The sequence below is a fragment of the Podarcis raffonei genome, chromosome 1 (genome assembly GCF_027172205.1).
Source record: "Podarcis raffonei isolate rPodRaf1 chromosome 1, rPodRaf1.pri, whole genome shotgun sequence".
Lineage (NCBI taxonomy): Eukaryota > Metazoa > Chordata > Lepidosauria > Squamata > Lacertidae > Podarcis > Podarcis raffonei.
In genome coordinates, this window is record NC_070602.1 from 83352484 (window position 1) to 83372633 (window position 20150).

Sequence of the window (20150 nt, forward strand, 5' to 3'; positions counted from 1 at the left end):
TTATACAACAAACCCACTTACCACAAAGACCTGACTTTTTGTGATTTCTTGTCAGGAAAATGACAAGAAAATGAAACACTTGCTTTGATGTAGGTTCGCCAGAGCTCCTCACAAACAAATCTGAATGAATGCTCATTTAAAAAGCCCAATGCTAATCTCCCTGCAAGCAAATCTGAATGAATGCTCCATGAACAAATCACCAGGAAGTACCTTCGGGAGCAACTGGGGAAAAGGTATCCCTGTTTAACAACTAGCTGTGGTGCTCTTAAGATGTGCCTGAACTGTATTGGTATGGGAAGTGACTTCTATGTATATGTTAGTGAAATCATGAACATCTGGAATCCATCAGGGTAGCAGCCGTGATCAAACTCAATCTCTCTTGCTTCTCCAAAATTCAGGCCCCGTTGCCACTGAGCTATAGAAGGAACCATAGTAGTAGCTGGAAGTGAGAGGCATGTGATATATAGGGCAGCAATCACAGGCATATAAACATACACACAGTTCTGCTCAGTGCTATACGAACAAGGTTTTTGCCAATGGCAGATTAAATAGTCATTGGGTCTGAAACATGGTCCAAGGCTCCTTTCTCCAATTGCTCAGAGGACTCCAAGTTTACAAACAACTGTAATTCCCATTTGGCTTGTTTTTCACCATCTAGCTTTGCTCCCAACCCTCCTAGTCTCACGGAATAAGTAGGCAGGAACACACAGGTAAGAGCTATCAACAGAAAGCAATTCTACATGCATCATTAGAGTGTTATGGGCGTAGGATCAATTCTCATAGCATCACCACTCTTGCTCAACTTAAGAACATATGAAGAGCTTGCAGCAGCAGACCAATGGCGCATCCAGTCCAGCATCCTGTAAAATTGCGTAATTGCAAATTAATTGACATATGAGCAACGGGCTGGCCTTCTCCCCCTCCAGAAGAGGTGGCAACTCTAAAACAACTGAGTCAGAGGAAACTTGGATCTGGGCCCCCTAGTTCCCCAGGGGCTAGGCTTGATACCACTGCGTGGGCTTGATGGATGATCCTCATTGCTAACTTAATGTTTTTTATGGGGCTCCTAGATGCCTGGGGAAGAGCTCACTGGAACGTGTTCAGTGATTATTGGAAAATGGGTCTTACTGGCCCATCCCGCAAAGATTGGAACGTGGCATATGCGTCAAGACTGAGTAAGCAGCTGCTGGAAAATGGGGGCGTTTTCTTTTCCGCAGCACCTCTTAGCTGGGTGACTTTTCATCGGCTTTTATATTTTCATACGAAAATATTGTATATTTTCTCTGTCCCTTGAGCCCTTGGTGCATCCTGAAATCTCCTTTGCACTTTAGCCTAATTAGACCTGGATGTTATTAACCCTTCCACCATCTTATGACTATCTTAAGAGTACTGTATTAGAAACCGCAGAAGGGAGGGGTCTCTATGCAACTGTTGTTAGCGGGATAATTGGTGGTGTGAGTGACAGCAGGAATCAGGGCAAGCAAGCTGAAGGGAGAACAACAAGGGGCGTTTCTAGGCACTTAAAGGACTTACAGGCACAGGCCCGTGGCATAAATTTCCCAGGGTCCTCAATGGCACTGTGCTTTGTTGCATGCTCAGCAGACCACTCTCAGTCTAAGCAGGGTAAAAATATATGATGGTTTTAAAAGGAGGGGTACAGAAAACCCCATGGGTGGCCCCTCCCAGTGCTCTTGGATAACACACCTCTTTACCTGAATGCTGAATTTGTATCATTATGTTCTATTTGAAATGGTTTTTACAAGTTTTATCACTGTAAAGGTTTTATCTGTTTTTGTAAGGCTGCATACATTTAAAGAACATCCCCCCCAAACCCCAATAATCCAGGAAACTATAGTTTGTTGAAAATACTGGGAATTGTAGCTTCATGAGGGGTAAACTATAATTATTTGTGTTGGTGTGCCTTTAAAGTATGGTGCGTACACAGTCTAATTTTATATTTTATTTTTGTAACCTGATGGTGAAAGAAATCTTAGAAATAAATAGAAATGAATAATTATGTAAACACCTTGCAGAATATTGCACTTTAGAAAGAAGCAGAAGGCAGGTCATTTCCTAATGAGCCTCACAACTTCATCTTAACATATGATCAAACAGACAATGAAGTGTACCCAACTTTTTATACCCAAAGAAATTTCTGGTATATGTTATATGTGCTTCCACAGAAATAGCTCTTTAGCCCCAGGCAGGGTTGCCACCTTTTTTATTTTTTTTGCTGGCTCTGCTTTTAAGTCTTTTATCATCATCTTAGCTCACAGAAAACCATCACTCCATGTCACCTGTTAAATTTATGTTTCAGGTTGCTGCTAAAGATAGGTGGGGTTGGGGTTTTTTGGTTTTTTGTTTTTTAAGTGGTAACAGTATCCCAAGCCAATCTGAATGGCACAGATAATGGGTACAGTTTCTTTACACGATGATCCCTAACTATGTTAACACAGTAGTTTTTTATAGAAAGCAGCTGACTCGGATCAGTTCCATGTCAGCAAGCATAATGCAGTGCCATCTTTCTGGGGTTATTGGTCCTGGTTGAACTATTAAGAGGGATCCCAAAACAATGCAGCGCGCAGCTTAGTAGACTGACTTGCTGAGACTGCAATTTACATGCACGTTTACCTGGGAGTAAATCTCAAAAGGATGTACTCCATCTTCCAAGAAAACATATACAGGACTGCACGAGAAGAACAGTCTTGTGAGGCAACTCCGACCGCTAAAAAGGATGCTGAAAGTTATTTGGTATGTGTGGCTATTAGGGAAGGACCGGGCAGCATGCAAAAAAATAAAAAATAAAATAAAAAAATAAAAAGTCTGCTGGTTACCCTATTGGATTTTACGCTCCCTTGCTTCTTTACCCAAAGGGGTGAGACTTTGCCCACCGATCTTGCCCGCTTCTGCTACGCGGCCAGTAGGAGGGCAACATGCAAATTACACTACAGCACTTTGAGGGTCGATTGGCCAAGAAAGCTCTGATGTCACAAACCCCTTACAATAATTAACAGTAGAATGGGTGGGCGGCATGGGGGTGCGGAGGGGGGAGGTTGCATGTACTGGATCAACAGCAACGGGAATGGAAGGAGGCGAAGAAGAGAAGAGGAGGGGAGGGGAGGGGGGTTTCTCCCTGCGTAGCCTTGCCAGCTCTTAATGGAAAGAGCGTGTCCAGCTGGCAGGAGTGCACTGGGAGAGCGAGGGGGAAACGGATCGGGGCGGCGGGGGGCTTCCTCCTTCCTCCTCCTCGCCCCATTCCCACTCCCTCCCCACCGCCTCTTCTTCTCCATCCTTCCACCACCGCTGTGGCTCTCCCGTGGCTCCGCTCCTCGGCCTCCCCCTGCGGTGAGCCTTCTGGTGACCCCTCCCTGCCGGCTTGGCCGGGGGCCGGAGTGGAGCTGGCCCTGGTTCAGCGGAGGAAGCCGGCAGCCCATTAAAGCAGGTGTCACATGTTCCTTCACCTGGGTCACTTGGCATGTGCAGGCGCCACGATTTCCCTTTAAGAGCCCAGCCTGGAGAGGCGAGGGGGACCCTGGGGGCAGGATCCAAGGAGCAGTGAGCCATGGTTCCCACTGCAGTCCTGGACCGCTCCTCCTCCCCCACACCCGTTTCTCTCTCTCTCACACACACACACAAACACACAAACACACACGTAGGGGCCCATGCAGCCCTAGTATGTGAGATCTATTACAATCCCACCCACCTCTTTTCCTCCACCACAAAAACTGCAATATATACTGTGAGATACACACACACACATGCACACATATACATAAACACACACACATGCACACATATACATAAACACACACACATGCACACACACACACAAAACTACTGTTCCCCATGCTATACACCTCCTGACCTGCAGATCAAACCAACAGAACTGAAAGGGGTTGAAGATGCCAAGCTATCAATAAAAACAGGCACCATTGAAATAAGCAAATGAAATCCCTGGCCAAGATGGGCCTGGTTTGTATGGCTCCCTTCACACAAGCATTGTTTTAAGTCATGGTAGGTTGCAAAGGGGGTGTGCGAATCTTTTAGGAGGCCCCCCGGCTGCCAGAACTTATATATAGCACAAGAAGTTGGAACCAATATTGGAGCTGTGAGCAATGACCATATTTTGTTGGTGTCTCCCCCTTAACATTTGGGAAGCAGTAGAGTGCCTGACCTCACCTCAATGACACTGGCAAAATGAAGGCTGCAATCCTAAGTAGGCTAGCTAGGGAGCAAATCTGCTTTGCAGCTGACGAGTAGAAACAACAACAACAGTAATAATAATAATAATATTTATACCCCACTCTGGGCAGCTTACAGCATATATAAAACATAGTAAAATATCAAACATAAAAAACTTCCTGATACAGGGCTGCCTTCAGATGTCTTTTAAAAGTTATGTAGTTCTTTATGTCCTTAACATCTGAAGGGAGGGCATTCCACAGGGAGGATTCCACTACCATATAGAAGCCGCGGCCATAAACTAGAAGTGGGAAATGTGAATCATAAAACAGTCCAGACCTTCGCGGAACAACGGTGCTCCGACATTGCAAAGAGGTTGTATCAAAGCTGACTAGAACATACGTTCAATTAAAAACACCCTCTCTTCTATTAGCAGTATTCAAAAGTGACGCATCCCAGACAGGAAGGCTTTTATGGCATTACATGCGAAAGTACACTAAAACAGGGGAGATGATTTCAATCTCTAGTGCCCCAAGGTGGTGCGTGCAAACATACAGAGCAATACTTTCTCCAGATCCACATCTTGAGTTGTGGCTGCAAAGGACAGCAGTGAAAGGAGGACTTTAGGGGAGAAGTTAAGGGCCTCATTCAGCAGAAGGGCTCCCAAACACGGCAGGGATGACTTACCAGGTTTTGAATACAGGTAAGGAATACAGGTTTTGAAGTAAGTGGAAAAAAATACACATCATCAAAGGAATCCCAAACCCTTTAAAGCCAGCAACAACTGCACTAATGGAGACCAGCCTAGTGCCTGAAAAGTCCTCGGCTGCTTTCTGAACTCAAGCATACCTTTTTCGCCTGTGCTAGACTTAAAAGAAACTAACAATGTTCTGTGATACCACACAGTTAGGACTAAAAATGCCCTACTACCCACCACACTTGTGCCTCAGAAATGTTTCCCCTCCAAACATTTCAGGGCCTCTCCTAAATTTTCATACCCAAATAATTTTTTGGCAGGGGCCCTTTCATAGCGCTACAGGCCCTCCAGACAGCAATAATGTGCTAGCATTGGGGAAGCGTCCCAGAAAGAATAAAGCAAAATAAATCCACCACAAAATGCACTGTTGCTGTGTCAAGAACATGTTGCAGAATACACCCATAACTGAACACCAGCTTGGAGGAACCCTTTGAGATATTACGCCTGGAGGACAAATCTACCTGCTCATATCTTTTGCCCCATGACAAACTGCTGTAGAAGAATAATTTGGAACATCTAATATCTGCAGCAGAGGTATAAAGCAGTAAGGAAAAAGGGATATCTGCAGACCAATACCTGCAATCAGCACTTGTAGCATTTCAGGAGTGCTCTTTCCTGAAGTAACTAAGTTTCTTGAATGGATAAAGTCATAGAGAGATGACATGTTATTTTAAGATAGGCTGCCGTATATATGACACACAAAGGAAGAAAATTCACTAGAAATGTAGACTTAACAACTGCTTTTCCAATCAGATCATTTATATTATGCCCCCTAAACAATACACACCACTGGCTTCTGGTCAGTTTCCAGGCTCAATTCAAAGTGGGGTTTTTTAACCTTTAAAGCTCTTCATAGTATCTATATGCTAAGATCTTCAACAGAGGTCCTTCTCTGGGTTCCCCCACTGTTAAGGAAAAAATCCTGGGGTACAGGACTTACTCCACAACCCAGCTCGTTGGGGTGCCACTCCCCACGGGTCCCTCTGGTCAGCAAAGAAGGAGTCTCCATCCAAGTTACAGAAGCAAATCAGTGGTCAGTGGACCTGATCTTTATTTGTTGCAACCAAGGTTCAAACGCAAAAAGAGAAAGAACCCAGAGCATGGGGCTGCGCAGACTTCTGAAACTTGCCCAGCTTTCCCATAATACGTCACTCACATGATCATCAAAATGTCATGAAAGAGGAGTGGTTGGCATGCAGAAACATGAAACTGTCACCCACCCCTGTCAATCATTCCAGTTCCCAACAACTTTTAACTACCCTCTTCCGCAAAGAACAATAAAAGTATTTACACATCCCCCTAGCTGCAAAGGTTTCCTGCACTTCTCCTTTGAAAGTCTCAGGATTCAATCCACCATCCTAATGAGATTCTGCCCTTGATTGCCTCTTGCCTCCTATAGTAAGGCTAAGTTCAACACCTTACGGAGAGGCAAGGAATAAGTGACCATATGTTTAAGGAATTATGGAGGCAGGGTGAGCCCTGGATTCCCCTCTTCCAGAGGAGTCATTGTCCATTGGAACCAAGGAAATCGGTCAAACCGTTGAATTTTGGTGATTATTTGAAGTTCCTACAATTTTCTATATTGGATAGTCAGAGGAAACAGTACAATATATTGTACAATTTATTGCTACAATTTTATAGACTGCTTTTATGAGCCGCTTTGCTGTTGTGCATGGAGGAGGAGATTAGTCTGGCTCATTGTCCTGGCCTTAGTTCGAGGCTGTGGTGGGGACTTGGGATTTTTGGGGAGTCGTTTAACTGCCCCCACCCCCGGTTTTAATACCCACTATCTGAGGGAGGGTGCTATGAAGGGAAGGGCCTTCTTAGTGGTGGCACCATGACTGGAATGCTCTCCCCAAGTATCCTTGCATGAAGTCATTTTGGCAACCTTTCATTTTTTTCTCAAGTTCTAATATAGTTTGATGTGCTTTATATTGACCGGGTTTTCTATTTTTTATACTACTCCTAGCGATTTTCGTTTGTTTAATGTTTTGATTTGTATGTTTTTAATTTATTTAACTAGGCTTTGAAATTTGTAAAGTTGCTATGGAAATGTTAATGAAGAGTGGGGTAATAATCCCCAAAAGAGATGTAATTAAATAAACACAGTGCAATATTGGCAAGTAAGCTGGCCTCTGGGTAGGTGAAAAATGATGGTCCCTTAACATGAGTTCATGTAAGACTGTGTGCAAAGTTGTTCAGCATGAGGGCAAACTCACTGGTTGAGGGCTGTGGAAGAGGTAGCAGAAAAGACCCTCACATGATTAACTATCAAACCAAGATGTGGTATGAAGAGCAGCAAATGGTGGCGGTGGTGGGGGAAGTGTGAATATAAAGGAAAGAAGTTTATAAGAAAGAAAAAAAGGGGGGGAAGGGTAATAACAAGCCTTTGTGACTTTCCAGGAAAGACTGAAGGGTAGGCAAATCTTAGGCATAGAGTGTGAGGCTGAAGCAGTCTCATCCTATGCATGTCTATTAAGATGCAAGTGCCATTGATGGGGCTTACTTCCAGATAGCTGTGTGCATAGGATTATAGCCCAATTACAAATATACACCTTTTTGTGTTTCTTATTACCTGGGTGCAGCATGGTCCCTTGTGTTAAAGCAGAGCAAGTAGAAAAATCAGATGAGGATGATGAAGTATGAGACAGGGTGTTACTACGTTTGTTTGTGTATGTATGTGAGAAAGAGAGAATGTGCCAAGGGGCCATGCCCACTGACAAGCGGTCCTTGAGTGTCTAGTCACCACCACATGTGACTCTCTGCTTGCCCACTCCTGCTGTAAAGAAAGACCACGGGGCCATGGTGCCAGGTAGAAAGATCCAGAAGGTAGCTAGGCCTGAAAGGTTTCTGTTTCTTATGAAACATAACAGCACAGGGGAACTCAGCTGGAAGAAGTGATGGCAAGAGAGAGAAAGAGATGGAGGAGCAGAAGAGGGGTGGAATTCAGTGCTCATGTCAGGAGGTGGAGATATGTGAGCTATGATGTGTTCTAGGAGAGCAAATTTCAAGGTCATACATGTGCACTATAATACTTCACTGCCTTCAAAGCTTTAGGAGACCAACATTCTGCCTTGTTTAGTGTTCTAGAAGGATATGTGTCAAACAGTAACTTTTGTACAACTTCTGTTATATGATCTTGCTTTCCATGTAAACCCCACTCCTCCTTAGCAACAGGTCTTCTCCAATGCATTCCAACTGAGTGAAAAATAATGGTGGTAAATCATTCAGTGCAAAAGCACAATAAAAATGATGTATAATAATGACAACAAAAGCTGGGGAGGTCTTATCATACAGCCATTAACTCCGTATCCCCAAAAGAATAAGCAACCCAGTCACCACAAGAGAGACTAGATCACTGTTCCTGATGTGTTTTGACGAGGGGGGGGGAATCCGCAGGTCTCCCCTGCATGACAGAATCCCTGAAGTGTATTGGGGATGGCTTTGTTTGGAACTCAGCAAAGTAAAAGGACTGGCCATTTAGCTCTGCTCTGTGTTCAGAACCTCTGAGAGACAAATTCACCGTCTTATCGGTTCCTGGCATCCCACTTTTTGGGCGGCTACGCCTCCCTCAGTTGTGTCTGCCAGGCCTGTACTGTACTGGGCTTCGTTCCCCAGCACAGCAGGCACTGTGACCTGACCCCGCTGGGCGACTCCAAGCTCAGTCCACAACAGCTTTCCCTTACTCTGTAGCAAGTTGGGAAACAATCCTTTATATGGTCTGCAAGCTGCTGGCTCACTGGACACCACAAGGATATTTGGCCGGTTGAAGTCATTGACTATTAATGTTCTAGCGAGGAAAAATGGGCCGTCTCCCTCCTCCAGCACTGCGCACAGCCCTTGCCCACGCACACCCTCTCTCCCCTTGCAGATGAGCATTGACCCCAACTTGCTGACCAACTTCTCTATTCCAGTTCAGGGCTTCCCATAAAAATAGTTCTGACTCCATTCTGTGATTCCACCCTCATCCTGCTAGTCTAATCCTCAGCTCCCTGTAAATAGCTCCCTTTGTGCCCCATGATTCCTGCAAACCTGTCCCTGGGATTACAGATGCAAATAACTCTCCTTAAACTCCCCCCCCCCCCAATTCTCAAGCTACAGACCAGCCCTCAACAATGTCCCCAGAATGGGCTCAGCCCACATTCCAGTGTTTTAGCTATAGCAAAATGGCTATCTCGAGAGATGTGCCAATATATTTCCGACATGGCCTGAAGCCTCACATTTCTTTCTGATTTTAGTTACTGTAAGCAGGCAGGACACATATGCTTAAAATAATAATTTGACCATTTGCAGTCTAGTCTTGGAAATGCCAGTGCTTTATTTCTAAAATGTGAAATGTGGGAGCCCAAGCCTTTTTGAAAGTCCTGTTTTCTTCTTGAAACCCTTCCTCATAAAACCAGGATATGTGGTGTGTTAACTTACATGTTGCATTTTAGTTACTGTTGAGTGAAGGAAATGCACTCTGCATATGCTCAAATCCCTTTTCTCTACTATGCTGTAGCACCACGAACAGGCTGCAGGGCTAACTCTTATGCTATAAAAAAGATCACATGAACCTCCAATAGCCCCTGTCTGACTGCTGATACTGCCTGCTGGTTTTGATAGCATCTAAAATGAGTTTACTAATGTGTATCCATTCTTTAAAATTAGTATTTGCGAGAGAAAGCTGGCGAGAGAGATTGTGAAGAATGTGCCAGTGATTTGTGGTATCTAAATGTAAACATCTGCTTTGTAAGTTGCAGGAAATTGCATATTTTGTAGTTACAAAGTAGGTAAGGTGATACCTTCTGCTGCCAGTGTAGGAGTTTGCAAGCTTTTGAGTTACACAGAACTTGCCATTAGGCAGAACGGAAAGGTACCGTCTATGCCAAAATATTCTACAGCCAGCATTTCAAAAAACCTTCAAGAGGGGGGCATGCCTCATTCACTCAATAGCTTTGATTGCTCACTACCACACCATGAGTCACTGGCTCACATAACAAGGGTGTACTTATGTTCATTCTTCCATTGTTAGGAGGGTACACTGATGTCTTATGCCATAACCTGAAAAGGAACAGAAAGAAGTGTGTACCCCACTTTCCTCTCACCAGCTCCTGAGCAAATGGATCCTGGGATTTATTGTCTGTGCGCGGTGCAGGATGAGGGGGAAGGGAGGGAAGAGGAGAGGGGGAGGGGGCAAAGGAAGCTATGCCTGGCAAGGCCCTGGGATAGATTGACCCTGACAGATGTTTACAGTGGTGCTGAGGAAGGGGGGTTATTATAGAGCCGCAGACTAAACAGACCTTGATGCAGGGAGGGGCAGATAGCACTGCCCCCAGCCCCACCAAATCTCCAAACTAAAGTGAGGGGGGAAGGTTCTAGGATGGGGTCCCACGGAGGAAGCAGCATAGGAGATGGGGAGCTTGTGGCAAAATTATCCTATCCTCTGCCACTGAATTTTGCCCAGACGGTTTCCAAAGTCAGGCAGCTACTGAAGAACTAAACAGTGAGGTTTAAATGTGGTGAGATTAGAGGGAGAGATGTCCAAAGGAATATATATACGCAGGAGGCTGCAGTGAGCGACTCAGGGGAAGAGGCTGATTGTTGGAGGGAATTCCTTGTGAGGGAAGAGAGGGAGCCAGGCCAGAACAATACAGTGACCTTTCTGGCCTCGCAAGAAACCACGGAGGTTCCTGACGTCAGAGGCCCATTACGAAAGTGCCTGTTCCCAACACAGGGAAAGGTCATGTCTGGTTCCAACACATTTTCATCCAACTGGCATCTTTCTCGGCATGTAGTGGTGTGCATGCGTGTGTATGTAATGGAGAAAATGGGGGCGGTGGAGGAAATCCCGTCACTTCCCAGAACTGGGAGATCCTGCCATGGTTCTGCCAACAATTGTCCATCAATCTGATTTGATAATCCAGAGCTGGTGAGAGAATTCCAGCGTTCAGTTCCAAAGACAGGCTTTAAGCTCAGCCTGCAGGCCTCAGGCTTCCTTTGCATGTGCACACACATACACGCTCAAATTTCACGTATAATTGCACAGGAAACCTATTCACATCAATTTTTGCAGTCAAACATGCATTTAGAGATTTGTGAGGAAACCCTACACCCATTTTATTTCTATATATCTTTAAATGTACATACGCACGCACACACATAGCCATTTTGGCTCTCTGAGGGCCCTCAGTAGTGTACTTCACAGCATTCTCTCATCTGAAGCAGTTCCCAAAGTCAGAGCTGGCCCAATATATTTTTCTGCCTGAAGCAGAAGACAAGCTGGACACCCACACAGACACCCACAAATTCCACATACTGGACTGGCAGGTGAAACTTACTGTAATACAGAGCTGGCCCAAGACATTTTGCTGCCTGAGGCAGAATGGCAAACAGCATCCACTCCTCTTGCCAAGTCCTGGTCACATTAATGATAGGCTGGCCAAGTTATTTTGGCACCTGAGGTGGAGAATCCCATAAGTACCTTTTCCTGAGAGTAAAAATTAACAGCAGCATTCAACTAGATCCGTGTGTGGAAGGAACAACTTCCACTTGTGAAATAGGACTCCCCCCCCCCCACCATTCACATCCCCAAATCTGCTCCTGAGGGTTGGAAGAAGCCCCAGAATGAGTTTAGAGGGCTTGTTGGTCAAGCGGATTTCCACTTGCACAAAAATTTACATAGCACCACGGTTGAATAAAATCCAACGTTTTCCGCCCTTTTGTGACATTCAAACCCAGCTGCCTGAGGCAGCCACCTCACTCAGCCTGACAACTGGAAAGCATCAGGGCAGCAGGCAGTTTTATGGGGGCACAGGGCAGGCCCTGTGGCACACATTGCCTTTTCCTCTGACTAAGCAGAACACTCAAGGGAAAACAGCCAAGCATGGCTAACACTGCTGACCAGCACCTGCCACCTGAGGTGGTTGCTTCACTCTGCCTTTTGCAATTTCTGAAGGCCAAATCATGGCTGAGAGCAGCTACTCAAGCCCTGCTAGTGGGCCTCACAAAGCATCTGTCCAGCTGCTGCTAGGAATTGAATGCTGGGTTACATCAATCTTTCACACGTTCCAGAGCTCTTCTTATGTTCTTAAACCTTCTTGTGCTCTTGTCTAGTAATGTGGAATACTGCCCCCACTTTCATTTTAATGGAAATGTAGGCCAATTGGACAAAGCACATTTTATTGAGAAAGGTGGAAGGATCTGGTTATGTTCAGCCAGGAGAAAAGAAGGCCGAGGAGGTAAATGAAGCACTCTTCAAATATCTGAAGGGATGTCACCAGAAGGGCTTCCTTCTGTCTGCTCCAGAAGGAAGGACTAGATCTAATAGGCTTGAGTTAGGAGACAGCTGTTGATGGTGACACAGTTTAACAATGGCAGTGATTATATAGAAGTGGGAAAAGACTCTTCCTCATTGGAGGTTGGCAAGCAAGAGGCTGTAAGGCATCTTGATCTCTGGCTTCCCTGAGAATTTTGCTGCCTGAGGTGAAGGAAAAGATAGCCTTTGATTTCCTGTATAGAAGCTGACTGGACTGGTAGTTTAACCTAACTTCAGTACTGGTGAGTGATGATGGGATAGTGTCCTCTACTACATCTGAGGCAACAGGCTAGTTTAGTGGGGGAGGGCCAAATTGGGTAGCATACACAGCTCTGTCTTCCAACAGAGAGAAATAGCCTGGGGGCTTCAGAGGATGAACTGCTGTTTGAGGTCCTAATGGTAGGACTGGCCCTGGCTGAAAGTGACAGGCTAAAAGGCCCTCTCCAATTCTATGACTGGTAGAATTAATGCATGGTGATTCCTGCCTCAACTGACCAGAGAGAAGAAGAAATATGAGAAAACAACTTCCACTTATCAGAGACTGTACATACAATAATTCCCATCAAAAAGTAATGCGGAAAATCTGCTCTTAAAAAACCACAGACTGGACAGTAATATTTCACTAATTAATATGGGCACTAAGGAACACTGAACAAAAGGGCCTTTGACATAAGGAATGGTGGCGGGAAGATCCCTGGTTCTTATTTTCTGGCCCTGTCTTTTCCATATACTTTGGCAATACATGCCATGTCTATAAAAGCAACCCTGCCTTTTGAGTGCCCTGTTCCAGAATGTCAGTTTTTTTAAGCACAAAACTCAATGAGAAAATAAGCAAACAGTCCAACAATCCAAACAGGGTGAAAATGCCCGAACAGAAAAAATCAACAAGTTGTTCAAGATAACATATCAACCTTTGTGAACCTTATACACCAGCACTGTGGAAGTTGACTGAGAGGTAAGTCCCACAGAGTTCAATGCAAATACCCATAGGATTGCAGCCTTAAATGTGATGCCCACTTAAGGGTTTATGGGTCTCCTATGATTCCCTATCACAGCAAAAAACTAAGGCAACGGTACTTGACAGCAAGCATGACTGGATTTTGAGTGTTCTTTGCTTTTTGGTGCATGACTTATCTATGATTTTTTGCAACTGAATAAACACTCATTACAAGGCACTAAGGATGCAACCTAGGTATAAGCTCATTGGGTGGACTAACTTCTCCTATCCAAGTACTAACCAGGCCTAACCTGGCTTTGCTTCAGGGCAGACTTAATTCTGAACAAGCATGCACTGGACTGTTCTGCACCTCTGAGTCTCCCTCACCCTATTTATGTGCACGTTTGAATGTTGTAAATGCAGTCTAGAAGGCAGATGAGAACAATCTTTAAATAAAGATGCATTTTCTAGTAGCCAGTGTTGGTTCTGCATTCACATTACTGATGCAGCAAACGCAAAAGTCTTTTATGCCACAGTCCTCTGCATGTTTACTCAGAAGTAAGCCCCTTTGTGTTCAATGAGGCATACTCTCTTGTGTGTTTAGGACCTCAGCCTCATAAGGCAATCCTATACACAGAAACAAGTTCTATCAAGTTCCAGTGGGTCTTTCTCCCAGGACTGGAGAATACAGGACTGTACCTTTGCATAGCAATCCTATACATGTTTACCCAGAAGAAGCAAGTCCTGCTATGGGCCTTACTCCTGGCTATGAGTGCAAAGGGTTGCAGTGCTCTGCATGACAGGATCCTTTAAACGGCAAAGGAGTTCAAAACTCCTGTGCTGCCTGGATGAATAAATCAGAGAAAGAACAACAACTCTTCACCTAGGAATCTAAGAGGTTTGCTTATATATTTCAAAAAAAATTCTTCCTTCTATTCTCCAAAAGCCTGATTTCCAGAAGATAACAACGTAGAGTATCTCCTCGCCAGTCAAGTGAGGAAGGGGGGATACAGTAGATCAACCTTAGGGAATCGGGATCGACTTTATGGGGTGTGGATTGAAAACAGCCCTAAGAGCATTTACCTGATTCGTACACCTCTCGGCCAGAGAGTGAGGCATCATTGAGCTGAACTGAAAACGGACGGTGCTGAACCCGATTGGGGTGGGGTGGGGGTGTTGCTCGCTTGTGACTCACTCCCCTTTCTGTTTGGGTTGGCTGAGCCCCGCGGTGCCGTGAGCCCCCACAAAGGTTGTTTTTTTTTAACAGCTCAGCCCCACATGTTATGGTGTGAGAGGCTGGGCGGGACGGGGGCGAGAGGAGAAGGAGGAGGGTCGAGTTTCCAGAGTTGCAGGCGATGTTGGTTCCAAAACAAACAACAAAGCTGGCCGTAGACTTTTACGTGGCGTGGTGGGGGGAGGCTGAAGGGGTCGAGGGGTGTGGACGACGGCAAGCTGGGCACAGATTAGGGTGGCCCTGAGGCGAGAATGGGAAGAAGCAATCGAAACATGGCGGAAAGGGGCCGCAGCGCATTTTTGCAACTTTTTAGAATGCGATCCGAAGAAAAGAGCTTCTTCACCGGGGGAGGGGGTGCATTTACTTTTTCTCCCTCACGTACAAAAGAGAAGTTGGATCAGGCTACATAAGGACGTGATTGCGGCCTGCAGAAAAGGTGGTAGATACGGGAGAGGGAGGAAGGGAACTGATTTGTGGGGCCCTGAATTTCCGCGGCCATTGCAATCAACGAGCTGTATTCATTTATTTTAAGATTTGTATCCCGCTTTGTCACCGGAACTTCGAAAGCGGCCGTCAGTATAAGAAACCCCTCTAAAAACCAGACCAGCAGAGTTAGTCGGGTTGTTTAATGGCGGCTGGAGTTACGGGGAATGCGTATGGTGAGCCCTGAAAGTTCACCGTGGAAGATTCTCGCAGCATTTCTCCAGCCGTTTTATTTTATGTATTCTAAGCGAATAGGTACATGGAAAAGATAATAGACTAGTCCCAGCAGATTTATCTTGGGAGGAAGGTCCCGTCTATGATTTACGTGATAAGGAAGTTTTATTTTTGCCTTCGTAAATATTTTTTGATACTGGAGGCTGAAAGTCAGAGCAGCAGGCCAAGAAAATACGCGCCCTGTCTTTAGGAGTCAGTACAAGAGAGCACTCTGCCCACCTCACCCTCGAAAAAAATTAAAGGAGCAACTGATTGCCCTTATGTTTAGCGGGGAGGGCTTAATCTAAATCTCCAGAGTGAAAGAGACTACTGGGAGAGGAAAGGGTGTAAAGAGAGCAATCACTTTTCACCTTGCAAGTATGCATAATACTTTGAAAGGAAGCCTTTGATGCAGTGAACTGGGGTAGACACCAGTCCTCTCCTGGTTCACACACAAAGGGAAGGACTAAGACAGGCATGTCCAAAGTCCATTTTGGGGACTTAATCCGGCCTGCCAGTCAATTTTATCCGCTGCCCGTGGCAGTATATGTCCTGGGGTAAAACCCTAAAAAAAGTTCAACAACTTTGGTCAGCCCTTGCACATGTTCACTTCATCAAATCTGGCCCTCTTTGAAAAAAGTTTGGGCACCCCTAGACTAAGAGGAATTAGCAAATGGAAGGTGAGGTAGGGAAGAGGCAGAAACCAATTTAATGTAATATGGAGGGGGAAATGAGTTCATTAATGGGCCAGAGGCACATTGGAGTTGACCCAGGATTGCAAGTGTAGCAGAAGCGTGTTGGAGAGTGGATTTGTACTACTTAGGGTGAAGGTAAAGGGACCCCTGACCATTAGGTCCAGTCTCGGACGACTCTGGGGTTGCGGCGCTCATCTCGGTTTATTGGCCGAGGGAGCTGGCGTACAGCTAACGGGGTCATGTGGCAGCATGACTAAGCCTCTTCTGGCAAACCAGAGCAGTGCACGGAAACGCCGTTTACCTTCCAACCGGAGCGGTACCTATTTATCTACTTGCACTTTGACATGCTTTCGAACTGCTAGATTGGCAGGAGCAGGGACCAAGCAACGGAAGCTCACCCCGTCGCGGGGTTTTGAACAGCCGACCTTCTGATTGGGAAGCCCTAGGCTCTGTGGTTTAACCCACAGCGCTACCCGCTTCCCATCACTACTTAGGGTACGTAAGATTATATATGTACCCTTAGCACCTTTAACCTTGCTTCTGTGCAAAATCAGAGTGGTTATGAAATGTTGAAAGCATTCTGTATATTCAGAAAGGTTGAAGGAAGAGTCTTACATATGTGTTCAGAACTAGGCTGCAGTAGAAACTCTGGATAACTTAATACTGTATGACATTTAAAGTGCTACCCTGAAACTGAGAGGGCACCCCCTTTGCCATAAACTATCTCAATGACTTAGCTAAGTACCATAGTACCCAAGGGAGCAGGTGACGCTGTGGTCTAAACCACTATCAGCAGTTTGAATCTGTGAGGCAGGATAAGCTCTAGTTACTGTGTCCCAGCTTCTGCCAGCCTAGCAGTTTGAAAGCACACCAGTGCAAATAGATAAATATGTACCACTGTGGCAGGAAGGTAAACAGCGTTTCCAGGTGTTCTGTTGCACCAGGAGTGGTTTAGTCACACTGGCCACATGACCTGGAAAGCTGTGGGCAAACGCCAGCTCCCTCGGTCTGAAGCAAGATGAGTGCCGCACCGCATAGTCACCTTTGACAGGACTTAACTGTCCAGGGGTCCTTTACCTTTCTCTCTTTCTTTTTTACTAACATATAAAAGTTTCACATAAGAAAACCCGATGTCTGACACCTATCATTTTCTCTGCTTGATTTAAAGTTTGTTTTTAATATGCTGCAGTTGCAGGAAGCCTCAAAAGTGTGTGTGCATGCACAGGGGTGTCTGTAGGAAGCTTAAGTCTGCAGTGGTCCTGGACATGTGAACTTCCCATTCTGCTCAGACAAACAGTGAACTGCCCCATTGCACACATCTAAAATTTAGATGCCCACATTATCAACTTTCTTCTTCATTGTCCTATGAAAAGGTCCAAGAAAGTAGAACATATATTAGTATATCTTTGAGCATTGTTACAATGTGGTACAATCTTGAAAATTTCAGCTAGTAATCCAAGGTCTTATAACTCTGCTGGTTCTACTGAGTAGAATATCAACCTTTGTGAATTATATAGTGTCTCCTATAGTGGGCTATGAATGACTTGACACCTGACGGTGTGTGGAGCATGGCAAAGAACCGGCACCACTTTTAGAGAGCCAGATGCCTCTATCACCATTGCTGCTTTTAGTCTGGAAACAACCTATGAGTTGGGCTGTTCATTATTGCCATTTCACAGAACAGAGGCTGAGCAAAATAAAATACATTGTTTAGGCTTTCTGGTGAATCTTCAGCTGACGGGATTGGAACAGAGTTCCCCCATGTCTTCAGTAAGTAGGGGCTGGGTGGGCTGGAGTGACGTTGGTTGTGTACCCTGCTTGTCCTTACATCTGTGTATTCCCTTAGGCATACTCCAGGCTGAGCAAATGGAGGAGTCTGCTGATGACACTGGGGAGCCCCAAACAGCCGGCAGACTTGTTTGCATCAATAATGACAGAGTCAAGGCCGTGCAAGAAAGCGGACAATGAAATTAACCAGACAGTGGCTGTGCTTTGTAAGGATTTTTCCATTCTGAGGTAAGCTGCATCACTCCGGGAGAGAGAAGTGTAGGGTGAAGTAGGAAGTGACAGGGAACAGAAAAAGTGTGAAAATGAATGAGGCACAGAAGGAGATTCCTAGATGGATGGGAGACTCTGCAGGTTATATAGCCCACGAAGGAACTTGCAGCTGTTTACAAATGGGCACACAACAGAGCATGTGCTAGAATACTGTACATAAGAAACTTTACTGGGTCCTCCAACACATTTTTAACCATTTATTGTCAAACTTAGAGCCTGATCTTAATCACATTTACTTGGAACCAAACCCTACTGATTTCACTGAGACTTGTTTTCTGGCAAGTATACTTAGAAGTTCAACAACAGTTTGTGAACAGCTCCTAAAGTTAAATAAAAGGTAAAGGTAAAGGTACCCCTGCCTGTACGGGCCAGTCTTGACAGACTCTAGGGTTGTGCGCTCATCTCACTCTATAGGCCGGGAGCCAGCGCTGTCCGCAGACACTTCCGGGTCACGTGGCCAGCGTGACAAGCTGCATCTGGCGAGCCAGCGCAGCACACGGAACGCCGTTTACCTTCCCGCTGGTAAACGGTCCCTATTTATCTACTTGCACTTAAGGGTGCTTTCGAACTGCTAGGTTGGCAGGCGCTGGGACCGAGCAACGGGAGCGCACCCCGCCGCGGGGATTCGAACCACCGACCTTTCAATCGGCAAGCCCTAGGCGCTGAGGCTTTTACCCACAGCGCCACCCGCGTTAAATACCTGTAGCAAAAGAACAGGCAGAGGATAGTCAGTGACCACCCACACTTATAGGCAGCAGCAAACAAGGGCAGAATGGGGAATTGAGGCAAAGGATGTGAGAACAGATGAGGTCAAGTGAGAAGGGAAGACAGCTGAATGGACAGCTGAGTTGGAAGCTTAGGGGCTGAAGTATAAAACTCAAGGGGTGCAATACAGGGGTTAGGTGCACACATTCCATGCAAATCACTTAGCTGTGTGCTTAGTTCCTACAGATTTGCCTACCAAGCACCATGCAGAAGCCATTAGCAGAATCTTTGACAAGCTGTTTAGTGAACCTGGATGCACTAAGGCTATAAAAGTTAGAAGGCCAGATTGGGGGAGTCACTGAGGTCCGTAAGACTTCTATGCAGTTTGCCAGAATACCCCATAGTCTTGGAATAGGTCTTGGAAACCTGTACCTGTAGTTGAGTCAATGGAAGAGATTAGGGTTGGTTAAGTGCCCACCCTGTTGCCCAGTGGCTGTCTAAGGTAGTCTCAAGTCCAGTGTTGGGGGACCGCAGGACAGTGGTTCTGCATGACCTCAACATTCATGCCAAGGTTGCTTTGTCTAGTCCAGTTTGGGCCTTCATGGCCTTCATGGGCCTGTCCCAAATTGTCAATGGACCAATACACAGGGTAGGACACACATTAGCTTTAGGCGTCACTTCAGGGTGAGTGGCTGGTGTTTTGCATATTGCTCCCTTTGTTGTGGGGAGGGGCCAATTTGGACAGCATGCGCTTTGAGACCTATGAAATCTGATTGATTCCTGAGGGCTCTGGAGGATTTTCCAGTAGCCAATTTTGGTGATTTTGTTGAGGCTGTTTCCTAATTGTAGAACATTAGGGTGAGGAGGCCTGTTGACACAGTCGCTTCAGTGTGTCTGGTCTGACACTGCAGAGCTCATTCTGCTCCTCAGTTCTCTTCATAGCTATGAGCAACAAATGAGGCCAGATAACGGCTATAGCAGGCTGAACAGTGGTTAGAATGCATATCTGCAACTATCACATAGCCATGATGGCAGTGAAAAAGGTCCACCATTCCATTTCCATCAAGCAGAGCTCTTTCTAGTTAAAATGTTGTTACAACCTGCCTCAGTCAGTAGGACACTGTAACCACCACAAGCCTGCTGTTTAGACACACCTGTTTAGGCAAGCATTCCCTGGAAGTGAACTTGTGATTTTATTGTTTCAATAGGGGCTTTTGTTTTGCTTTTTCAAATGCTACAATGGAATACTTATTGTGTATTTTAATTATGTATTGATTATGTATTGATTTTAAATTTGACATATAAGTGGTACATAAATTGGATGATAATGAGGATGATAATAATATTGCTACATCAAGCCTCTTGTGTGAGAGAGAATCAGAAATGGCATCAGACCAAATGGTAAAATGAGATGCTTTTTGGGATAGGAGCCTGGCCTCTATCATAAAAACCAAACAAGCTGAGTGTTTGCCTAGCCCCAAAAGTTGTGAGCAGGGCCACCAAGTGTGCATAGTGCCCCTGGAGGACAGTTGAGGAGAGCATGTCTAGACTGCACAATGCAAAAATAATTTCAGATTTGGTTGCAAGCC

General features: G+C 45.5%; 1 protein-coding gene and 1 long non-coding RNA gene across 4 annotated transcripts in view; one reads left to right on the forward strand and one right to left on the reverse strand.

Annotated features, from left to right (window-relative positions):
* The window catches only part of CLCF1 (cardiotrophin like cytokine factor 1), a 54936-nt gene that overhangs the window by 26518 nt on the left and 8268 nt on the right, over positions 1-20150 (reverse strand). For 2 of the 3 annotated variants that reach the window (XR_008331827.1, XM_053399789.1), the window contains exon 1: positions 14257-14406. The exons of the other annotated variant lie outside the window; for it this stretch is intronic. Coding sequence is in view for 1 of the 2 variants with exons in the window: in XM_053399789.1 (XP_053255764.1) it covers positions 14257-14295 (39 nt within the window). In the remaining variant the exon portion in view is untranslated. Of the gene's footprint in view, positions 1-14256; positions 14407-20150 lie in introns of those variants that run through there. 3 annotated transcript variants of the gene reach the window in all.
* Positions 14544-20150, forward strand: part of LOC128419306 (uncharacterized) — a 34208-nt gene continuing 28601 nt past the window's right edge. The window contains exons 1-2 of the long non-coding RNA XR_008331829.1: positions 14544-15145; positions 17645-17814. This is a non-coding gene — a long non-coding RNA (uncharacterized LOC128419306). The remainder of the gene's footprint in view (positions 15146-17644; positions 17815-20150) is intronic.